Genomic DNA, 12,406 nt, shown 5'->3' with positions numbered 1-12,406 from the left:
GTGAGACTTAAAATACAAGAACTCAATTACAAAAATGGTTGAATATAAACCATATGTGTATTTATTTCGCTGCATCACATTAAATTCCTGTGACATTGCCCTCTATGTGTTTTCTAGTTTCACCACCTTAGGTCAGTCCTTGTCACTGTCAACACTGTCTTCATCTCAGTGTCTCAGGGAACTTATCGCTGACCCCTTTAGACAAGCTGAAGTATCTCATTATACACTTGCACAGCACCCTGAACTTCTTGAATATTTATATGAATGAATCTTTAGCGTCTGCATGACCATAAAGAGAGGACTGCTGCCACCTAAAATGCTTGCTGCTCTCTTATCTGTCGAGACAGCACAATGTCTGACACAGGAGAAACACAAGGTTGTTGACTTTCAAAAGTTTTATCCGAAGTAAGAAATAAAAATGAGACAGACTTCCAGCCCTTCTGAGTGGAATGACATAGTACTGTGTCCACTTCCCCACACAAGGTCACTGTTTTCACCTGTGGGTCATACTCTCACTGTGAAAAATTTAGGATTCATGTAAGAAACATACAGAGGGATGTAAAGATGGATAATTAATAATTGATAGAACAATTCTTACTGTAAAATCAGCACCTACTTTCATGACTGAAAGCTTTTTTAGTTTCTATAAAATGAATTTGCTTTATCAAAGTGCCATTTTATGAATCTCGGTCACACAGATCTGTGACAGTATCACTCAGTTATTAAGAATGTCTGAGATGTGGGCTGTGAAACTACATGGGGAAATTTAAAAGTCATCACTTACGGCGTGAATCGAGCAATTAATTTCTGCAGTGCTATTTTATAATCTGTAAAATGGAGATAATAATACCTAATTCATAAGATTGTTGTGATAATTAAATGACAAAATTATAAAATGTCTGAAGCACAGTAATCACTCAGTAAACATTAGCTGTCATTATTAGTAGTATAAGCATTGATACAACTATGCTTTACTGTTTCACTTTTGTGGTGCACTGCCGCCACCTGATGGCAAAACTACTAAATAACAGATTGTACTTGGGGTGAGTATATCTTTAAGACAGAAAATGTAAAATAAAGGGTTTGGCATGATGGTAAGGACTATCAAATATATTAAGAGTAAAAAGTAGAGGGATTGTCAATGAGAAAGAACCTCATATAAATTGACTTATAAGAAATAGTTTTTCTGAATATATATGGCAACTTAGGTTTGGTGTTTTGTAGGTAAAAAGTCTATATGTTATAATAAAACTGTTATATATTATCTTCCTTATTAAAATTTAGGTCTGAAAGTTTACTGTTCTATAATTTTTGTTGGTTCTGTTTAATTTAAAAGAATAGTCAACTTAGTTAAAAATTAAATCAAAAGGGTCATATGGTATCTTATAAATTATACTCAGACAAAAAATTTAAAAGCGGCGAATATGTTTATACAAACTGTCAAGTGAATAAAACAGCACAATATTCCCAGTTTATGTATCTAAAGCTATATTTTAGCCACTCCAAGACTGCAAAGCATACTTATCACTTTATGACTCATAGAAAATTAAAAATAATATTTGTTATTTTTTAATAGTTTTAACATAACAAATATGGCTAATATTTGACACTAATTCAAAATTATTAGGACAAAAGTATGAAGGTTAGAACAGATTTAATAAAATATCTAATCCAACTTTTATGATATACATATTTTCTTTTTCAAAAATTCACAGTTTTAAAACTATAGGAAATTTAAAACTGATTTTCCTTCTAGATGATCATACATTCACAAACATCTTTAATATAATGTTTTAAAATATTTTATGTAAAAACATTAAAGTTACATGCATTCATTTTTTTTTCAAAGTAGATTATTTTATAGTGCATTGAAACACTTTTGGGAATATTTATGCTTAGTTTTATTTTAATAGAATACTGCTGCCCCCTAAAGGGCAAGTTGATTTAAGTCATTTTGTACCAATCACAATTTTCAGTGTCTATCTTACTGGTAGATTTTATAAACAAATACAGTGCTTTAAAATGAGGCTTCTGCTATTATTAGACTTGATAAAAATAAAATTTAAAATGTTTAGTCTTCTGTATGTGCAAATCAGTCCTCCCCAATATAGGAAATTCTTCTGTGACTAAAATTAAGAGGCTGAATATTTAGGAAATAAAAGTATAACTTAAAGTCAAAAGAATTGCCTCATATTTTAAAACATAAAAAGTATTAAGTGTTTTCAATGTTGTTAGACAAAGAATTATGATAAGTAAAAAGAAGTTACCATGAGATAAATCAAACATCTACATTTTCATAATTAAGGAATATTAATACAGCATGATATATACATATATATTAATATAAATACACTGTAGCTTTTAAAGAGTTGTTTTTTTGTATATATGTGTAAAAAGTGACACACTTTTGGATTAGGGAGGGCATCTCAAATAATTGTCTATCAACAACTGCCCTTAAATATGGCTGAATTTAAAAAGAAGTATACTTATTTTGAATGTTAACACATCAGTTACTTTATAATTACTACTTAGTTCTATGTCAGTCAACTGGTACAGGTGTAAGCAATGACAGGAGTCGGGAAAAATTATTCTACGCTTTCCTTTAATAAATTATTAAAATTTAGTAGTTGATAAGACCTGTCTCATTTGGTGAATTTATGAACTTTTATCCACTTTTTTTGATAAGTATAAATATATTTTTATGGTTTCTTATTTCAGCCTAGTTTATTGTACTTTTCCTTAAAGTTGGGATGTATTAAAAAGGAAATGAAAAGGAAGCAAAGAACATTACTACCATGTTAATAAAAGATTATGTTATAGCTTTTATTTTTTACTTTGTAGATGCTGAGTTGCCACCACTGAAACCTGTACACTCATATTGTGCTTATAAAGTGGATAAAGGCCCATGCAAAGCAATGCTGAAGAGATTTTTTTTCAATATTTTCACTCGACACTGTGAAGAATTTTTATATGGGGGATGTGAAGGAAATGAGAATAGATTTGAAAGTCTTGAAGAGTGCAAAGAAAAATGTACAAGAGGTAAGTTTCTGGGGAAACATATCCCAGGGATATTAGATCTAATCATATATTTGATAATTTCAGAAAAAAGAAGTTTAAACCATGTTAAAATTTCAAGGAGTCTTTCACATTTTTTCATATTTTCAACATTCATGTTCACTATTGTTTTTTATTTATTATTTTTATCCATCATTGTAAACTATATTAAACCCCATTTATTGTCCTATATGCTTTTTCATACTAAAAATGGAAGAAAAATGTTTGGGTTGACAGACCAGGTTTTTATATCTGTAATGAAGTGCTTGTAATTCAGCAGCTATGAGCAGGCAAGAAAGACATTGTTAGTCATCCTGACTTGGACTTTATTAATACAATGATCTCATAGCTGTCCCTTGTCAAGATAGGGAACCTGAGGTTCTCACTAGCTACTAATTAGAAAATTTTGATCTTCATTAGAGAACAGAAATGCATGTATAAAGTTAAGTCATTCTCTCTGGACCTTGGAATACTGTAGAAAATAAATACCATCCTTACTGATCCATGTAGACTTTACTGAACCCCATTTTTCATATTTTTATTGTTATAAGGTTTAAATGTATATTATATTGTAGTTATCAAATACTTTATTTTGCTTTAATCCCATTAAAACAACTTTTTTTTTTTTTGCAGATTTTACATATTGCAATATTGTATGTAGTTTTGTCTCTTTTCATTGACATAAATTCCAAATAATTACTGGTCAAAATTTTTAATGTTCTTATTTCAGTTTTATTCTTCTGAATTGTGAATTCCTTGAAAGATGAAAGAATCTGAGTGGTCTTTATTTCTCCAGTTTCTAACCCCAGGTTTCCCCATAGCATTTTCTTAGAGCTAGTTACACTGAAGTGAGGTACTACAGAGATGGTATAGTTATTTAGTAACTAACACTAGGTGTCTTGTTTTTTGCAAAGCAGGCAGCTCTGCATTCTCACTCAGATAATGGTTTCAGAAACAGCATTCTCAAAACAGTCTTGACATCATGGTTCTCTCCTGACTTGTGGGAAAATCTCAATGAGGTGAAAAGAGAGAGCTCTCCTCTGACTCTATGAGATGCTTTGATATATGTTCCAGAGTTGACAGAAAAGAATTGATGTGAATAAATGTGTTTGACCTCAGAGCACTTATTTCACTGTTTCGTCACCATAGATGTGCTAGAAATGTTACTAACATAGATTCCACAGGTCAGTGGTCTTTGGTAGTGCCTTTAGGTTTGTATCCCAAATGATAAGTATCCTTTTGTGTTGAGTTGAGTAACTCATGTTTTAGCACATGCCAAGTGTCCTAGTTGCCTCGTTCTTTGTAATAATCACTTTTCCATTTAGCAGCCTACTTATTTGCATCAACTTGTCTCTTCCCTGAGATACATATCTGTTTCTCTTTTATAATTTATAAATACTTTAATTCAGCATTGTGCAAAAGTTACCTTTTTCTTTTGAAATCAACCTAAAACATCATTACTGCCCCGTATATAAATATGTCTCATGCTCCCTTCTTCCCATTATCTCTCCAGAAACTATCTGATATTATTGTTTGAATATGAGAGTGTTTTGTATAGTAATCTACTGTTAAGATTATAGCTGGCATATAGAAAAATATAGCTATGCTTTTTTAAAAATTACCTAAGGAGAAAATTTCACTTTCAGCAATGAGCAACTAAAATTGAACTCTTTCACCAGATATAAATAACAAGAAGAGTGGACACAGAATATATGAAGCAACTGTTTGCAGACATTGATCCAAAGGTAGTGTAGGGTTTAGATATCTGAGAAAAGGAAAACATATGAGGTGAGTCCTCTAATCTCCCCAAATTTCTGCATGCTGGCATGGCTCAACCACAGTTAAGGGAGAGAAACCTAAGCACAGCATGGTGGTCTCCCTGATGGAGGATGTGGGATTGGAGATTGGGAGGCTTAGATACTGGGGCTTTAGGAACAATATGTGGGAGAGGATGGTCTTATGGAGACAAAAATAATAAAAATCTGGATAGCAATTTCTTTGAGTTTGTCACTGAATAATAAAACTGCATGCCAGTAGTGAAATTCTGTAAGTTTGAGAAAATAATTTTCAGGGATTTGTAAGTAAACCAATTCCCAGAGCACTCACATGACTGAGAGAAATTCATTATTTAATTCAGGACTAGGACTAAATTAGACCTAAAAGGCTACTTCAGACTTGACGTCACAGAACTTAAAGTAAACCTTAAAAGATCCAGCTGCTCCACAAGCAGCTTAACTACCTGCCAAAAGGCACTGCAACATTCTTTAAAAGAAGACAATAAAATCCAGTAGCCAACAGCATGATATTAAAAATAGGCACAATCTCCCTTAAATATTAAACATTCAAAAGAAGCAAATCGTGATCCACAACTGGGAGAAAACTTACTCAATTCAAACAAGCATGGAAATGATAGAGGTGATGAAATAAGTAGATAAAAATTTTAAAATAGCCATTATAAATATGCTAAAGGATTTAAAGAAAACATGAACATAATAAAAAACTGAAATATATAACAGAAGTAAATGGGAATTATATACCTGAAAAATACAATATATAAAATAAGTAATTAACCAGATGTACTTAGAGCAAAGTAAACAAGAAAAGCTCAGGAAACTTAAGAACAAAGCAATTGGAAGTGTTCAAAATGAAGAATGATCGGGAAGAAAAACCTAAAATAAACAAGCAGACAAAAAAGAATATAGCCCAGTCACACATGACACAATATCAAGATCCTAAAAAATGTATAACTGGTGTTGTGGAAGTGGGGGAACAAGAAATATGTGACAAAATGGCAAAACCTCACACTCATTTGAGGAAAACCAATTTATACAACCAAGAACTTTAACAAGTTTTTAAAAAAGTAAACCAAAAGAAAAGGAAAACCACACAAATGAATATAATAATCAAATTGCTGAAAATCAGAGATAAAAAATAAATCTTTAAAGGATCTATTTTAAAAGATGCATTAGGTATAACTGAGCAAAGATCAAAAGGATCACAAATTTTCTACCCTGAAATAATTCACAAGAGAAGAAAATGGAACATCTTATTGTAAAGAGCTGAAGGAAAAAATAAAGTGACAATTACTAATTCTAGATCTATTTAAAATGCTCTTAAAATGGAATGAACACTATTTCAGATCAGAAATACCTGAGAAAATGTATTGCTAGCAGACTTGCACTGTAAGTCATATGAAAGGATTTAAAACTAAAGTAGACAAGAAAGTAGGGGGGAAATAGGAGGTATAAGGTTCTGGATACTCTAGGTGAAAGTGGTATTAATTACTTGCAGCTAGGCTGTCATGGATTAAAGGTGTATGTTATTAGCACTAGAACACCACTAAAAAAAAAAAAAAAAAAACTAACAAGGAGATACAGTAAATAGGCCAATAGTGAATGTGAAATTGTCATTAAGATACTCAGTCCTAGAGGAGATAGGGGAAGAGGGAAACTGGAACAAAGAACAGATGAAAATTAAAAAACAAATAGCTAGGCATGTCTACTGAAATGTTAAAAGTGAAGGGATGAGAAAAGGTATGATACACAAGCAATAATCATAAGAACGATTAGACAAGTAGACTGTAAGACAAGAAATATTCCCAGAAGGAAGAAAATGCATTTCATAAGAAAGCAAACTAATCAATCAAAAAGTCTTAATAATCCTCAAAGACTTAAGTATATGCCTCAATTACAAAACCTAAATTTTTTCTAAGAAAACATTGACAGAAGTGGAAGAAGAGTTGGATAATTCTTCAGTTTAAGTTGGCTATTTCAACACATACTTTTTAGTAATTAATAGAACAAGTAAATGATAATTGGTATGCATGCAGAAGGCTTGAACAATGTCCATCAACTTCACATAATTGACATTTATATAACACTTACCCCCACATATCAGGATATATACCTTCTTTTTGGGTGTACATGAAACATTCACAACAGACCTTATGCAGGACCAAATTTTCTTAAGAAAATTGAAAAATATTATAACCACACAGTATTTCTTTAACAAAAAGGAAGTTAAATTAATATCAATAAGAAAAAATATATATAACCTTAAATAAATGGAAGATGGAAAAATGTGAGTTGAGTGATGTACATTCTGAATCAACAGAAGTAATAAAGCTCTAGGTAGATAGATATATGACAGATAAAATTAGAGAAAGAAAAAAAGGAGAACAGAAATGATCGCTATCAGGATAAAATCATAGGTATGATCCTACAAACATTAATAAGATAAAAAGAGAATATTATTCCTGGCTGCTGTGGCTCAGTGGATTGAGCATCGGCCTGCGAGTCAAGTGTCTCTGGTTCGATTCCCAGTCAGGGCACATGACTAGGTTGCATGCCAGATTCCCAGCTGGGGGCGCAAGTGAGAGGCAACCACACAGTGATGTTTCTCTCCCTCTTTCTCCTTTCCCTTCTCTATAAAAATAAGTAAATAAATAAACAAATAAAAAAATAAATTATTAAAAAAAGAGAGAATATTGTTAACAAATTGGTGCCAATATATTTAACAACTTGAATAAAACAACAAATCCTTGTAAGCCAAATATTATCCAATCTATAACAAGAAAAAAGTAGAATATCTGAATAGCCCTCTCTATATTAAATAAGTTAAATTTGTTAATAAAAATATTTCCAACAAAGAAAACTGCAGGACTAGATGACTTTATTGGTAAAGTCTGTAAAATGTTTAAGGTAGTAATAACACAAATCCAACACATACTCTTTCAGAAAATTGAAAAAGAGAGAACCCCTTTTAATTTATGACATGACGTAGCATTACATAAATCTCACACTATGTAAAGACAATTCAAAGAAGAAAACCACAGACTCAATTTTCCACATAAATATAGTCACACAAAAAATCTTAAAATAATAGCAAATCAAATGAAGGACAATATAAACAGATAATACACTATGACGAAGTGTGGAGTAAATATTCAAAATTTAATTGCTACTTAACTAATTAAAGAAGGAGAAACATATATACTTATCAAAAGATAGAAAAAACTACTAACAAAATTTAACAGCAATTTATAACAAAACTATCCTCAACCTGATAAAGGGTATCTATCAAAAATCACTTGTCAATTTCATATATAATAATGAAGGGATAAATGCTTTTCTTTTAAGATTGGGAATGAAATAAATGATATTCATTCATCACTTTTTTTACACCTTATAGAGGTGTAGAGCCAGTGCTTTAAGGCAAAAAAGAAGAAAAGAAGAAAAATAGGTACACATGTCTTGGAAATCATGAGGTATAACATTTTTTATTCAGAGAATGCCCAATCATATACATGAAAAATTTTAAGAACTTGAAGGTGAATTTAGAAATCTTGCTGGATAAAATGACATAAATATTGTGTATATTATATATATTATATATATAATTTTATATATAATATATGCATATTATATATGCTAGAAATGAACAGTAGAAAATAAAATATTTTTAAAAGTCAATTCCATTTAAAATAATGGAATATGAAATTCTTTGGGATAAATTAAAATTAAGTGCAAAACATTTACAATAAAATCTGTAAAACACTGCTAAAAATTATTTGCAAATAGAGAAGACTTTAATAAAGAGACATAAAATATTAACATATTGAAAGAGTAATTGGGTTAAGATGTAAATTCTCCCCCAAATGGATATGGAAATTCTACCTCAATCAAATTTCACTAAGCATTTGTTTTTATATTAATTAGTAAGACAGCTCTAAATTGATATGCAATAAAAGGACCTAGAATTGCTAAAACAATTCTAAATAAAAGAGTAAATTTGGAGATTTTAACACTAGTTGATTTTAAGGGTTCTGTTACAGCTGTAAAGTTGAGCAGAATGATATGGGTATGAGGATAAATTGAAAATAATAAAGCAGAATAAAGAGGTCTAGAAATAGATCACACAACCATAGTTAACTGATTTTTCTATGAAAATAGACATTTTATAATCAGAAAAACAAAGAAAAATAATAAATGATAAAAAGCATTGTTTTGTTTTGATCTTTATGGTTATTTGTTGCTCTCTGACACTCAATTTCTTTATGTGCATATGGAGGATGAGATAATCACAGAACAAAATCATTCATGTTATTTACACTAATATTTATAATACTTGGTCAAAAGAAGGATACTCACATGTAAATAATGTGACCATATCCCTGAAAGGACTTGGAAACATCAGAAAAGAACACCTACCTGTTGTCATTTTATCTTGCCATGCTTGCTACTGTCTCTATTAGATTAAGTACTTTTTCATCATGCTAGTATTAGTTTAGATTTTTATTCATCTGTTTAAAAGTGCTGCTTAGTTGGCATTATAAGGCATGAATATTATGGAAGCAGCCAGTGGTTCTCCCAAAAGTGATCCTCTCTATACTGAGAACTTAAATATTTTAAAGTTAATCATGGATATGTGATTATTTTGAGAAATTTTGGTTAGTTTTTGTTTATTGTATGTATTAATTATTTGGGCTAAACTCTAGACAGAATGATATAGATTGTCATTATAGAAATTCATATCCCCTCCAACTGTTTTTCCTAAAGAGAAGATAGTATGGGTGTAGGGAACATAAAATAAAAACATGATTTATATCTTATATATTAAGGCTTGGAAGCTGAAGTTTTGCTTTATTTGGGAAGACCAATGAGAACTATAGCTTGTTAACGACCATGCCTGAGAATAAAGGCAGGTGAAATATTTTAGTGAATAGAAACTTTAAATGTGCTTAGTTTGATATATATGTATATATCTACATATATATATATATATATATATATATATGCACTCAGCTGTCCTTTTGTATCTAAAATTATTTATTAATTGTTTCCAAATATTTGTAATTTTGTTTGGTGAATTTACCAATGTATTAAATAGTAAAGGATGGTAATAGGGTTAATAAGTTGTTTTTTAAGTTTGCAAAATGGCTTCAAAATGGTTTTCAAATTGTGGTTCTTTTGGTTTAATTGTTTTTTTTTCCTGTAGCCTAACAAACAACAAACTGATCTTTTATTATCCTTTTATGAAAAAAAACTATAATATAGTATGAGAAATTAAAGAATTAGATGAAAAAGATCCAATTCCCACTTTGCTTTCTAGCCAAACATTCTCTACAGTAAGCTTAAAAATGTTACATTTAAATTCATGGCACATCAATTTCTAAAACATCTTTAAAAGATCTAGAAAGTATGCTGTTGCTATTAATTACTGTTTTATTGGTTGGTATAATTGTGCCTTGTGGCTTTTTGTGGAGATTTACACCAGAATTTTTTTCATGGGGAATTAAACAGCGTGTAAATACACTTTCGATTTTCCTTATATTTTAAATTTTGTTCTTTCATGTTTTATTTGTTTAGAATTGTGAATACCTGTTTATTAATAATGATCTTCTTTCCACTTCTTTCCACAAGAGTCAATTTTTTACCTGCTTAAATTATTCTAGTCTAACTTGGACAATGAAAAACACTGAAAGTTAACATTAAATGTTACCCTCTCCCAATAAAAAGAAAAAAAAGGGTGAAGAAAGAATGGGGAGGATAATTACTAAAATTTATCAGATATTTGTGCATTAATTTGTTTTATATTAATTGCAATTAAATATTCATAATTACATATTTAAAATGTGAATTTATATAAGGTGGAGCTCAAGTTACTAAAATGGAAATTAGTAAAACATATTATCATTGCTTCTTGAGACATCATTACTAAATGTTATATTCTATGTAAGTTAGGAAAATATGATAACTTGGATAATTTGCTGTAAACATTCTCTACTCTTTCAGTCTGCAACTGGCATAAAATTTAATTAAATAGGGTGTCAATGGTTGTTAATATCAGAATCCTCAAAGTCAATCATTGGTAATTCTAATATGCAAAAATACATTATTTAAATTAGTTTACATATATACTATCTGAATTAATCTTACTTGAAATGAAACCAGAAACAAACAAAATAGTTATCTTTTTCAAAAGTGTGAACACTGAAACGAAGCATTATTGTCTTCCCATCTTGTGGCTATCAGTAGATAAAACCAAATGAAAATTATTATTTAGCACTTTAGTTTTATATACTGTTTATATGTATATATTACTTTCTTGCCCTCATAAATTAAAACTATAACATATTAGTTTTACATTAAAATACTTTAATGTAAGCTTTTCTTGGCAACCCACTATCTAATTAGAAACCATTATTTGGTGTTGGTTATTTTAAATGCAAAAAAAAAAAAAATGTACATCATGTTTCTTTAGCATTTAAAATGCAATTAGAAAAACTTTCAAACAAGATTATAGAATAAAACACAGTAAAACTCAAAAAGGAGGTAGGCCCCATTTCTTCACTTTCATAAATATTTTATATTTCGAAGAATAACTCGACTGATCATTGGCTGAAAAGGCCATATAACCCAACTCATTTCTGTCTCACTGTCTCTCTGTCTCTCTCAATTATAAGCTGCCTTGGTCAAAGTTTTATTTTATAAAACAAACGATTATACAACAAAACAGGTATCATTCAGCTTTTCTAATGCTTACATGAAAAAATAAACCTTCAGATATTAATTTGAATTTCATTATCTATCATTTAAATTAAAACTTAGAATCCACACTTGAAATATAATGGATCATATATAAGTAGCATTCTAGTTCTTGGGAGGAGTAATTCCATTAAGCCTATAAGTTTAAACCCAAAAATATGCCCTAGATACCTTTGCTTCATTTCTCCTCCATACTTGGAAATAACAATAAAATTTGTAATTGGGTTGAGAAAATGAGGCAGGGGAATTAATCAGAAAGAGAGAACTCTGCTTCTTTCTGCCTCTACTCCTAATTCTCTAGAAACGTTATCTGTTTTGACATGCAAAGTAGGCTGTTTGAGCTAATATCATATTTCACATGGTTTTATAAAAAACTATTGTAATCACAGATATTTTGAATAGTTCACTGTGAATTTTTATTTTTTTGTAAAAGTATTAGACCTTTTAGCATAGATTTTGAGGCATTATTATAAAATGAGATGGATTCATGGTTACAATAACCAAAATAATTTAATATTTAGACAAAAAAAGTATTAACATTCTGTGTAAGAATAATTATAATGATAATGGAAATATCATCCTACTTTGTTAAATTGAAACTCATAACATTATTTTATAAATTGTGATAACTGATAAACATATGTTGTTTTTCCTGTAGATAATCCGAAGAAGAGTGGAAAGGGCAAGACAGCATTGAAAAAAGGTGAATATTCATTTTTATGCTCATTAGTATAATTTATTTAAGGCACTTACAAATTCAATTCTTACGTTTCTCTGATATGAGCTGCATTATAAATCTATGTGAT

The 12,406-nt window shown here is 29.9% G+C and overlaps 1 protein-coding gene across 1 annotated transcript in view; it reads left to right on the top strand.

Annotated features, from left to right (window-relative positions):
• The window catches only part of TFPI (tissue factor pathway inhibitor), a 66,711-nt gene that overhangs the window by 36,539 nt on the left and 17,766 nt on the right, over positions 1-12,406 (top strand). Inside the window, exons 3-4 of the mRNA XM_090281518.1 lie at positions 2,842-3,039; positions 12,259-12,303. Of these exons, the coding sequence (XP_090137644.1) occupies positions 2,842-3,039; positions 12,259-12,303 (243 nt within the window). The remainder of the gene's footprint in view (positions 1-2,841; positions 3,040-12,258; positions 12,304-12,406) is intronic.

This window comes from Furipterus horrens, unplaced genomic scaffold (genome assembly GCF_987537825.1).
Source record: "Furipterus horrens unplaced genomic scaffold, mFurHor1.1.pri manual_scaffold_1, whole genome shotgun sequence".
NCBI classification, from domain to species: Eukaryota; Metazoa; Chordata; class Mammalia; order Chiroptera; family Furipteridae; genus Furipterus; species Furipterus horrens.
The sequence above is the reverse complement of the archived record's forward strand: the minus strand, read 5'-3'. Positions and strand labels throughout refer to the sequence as shown.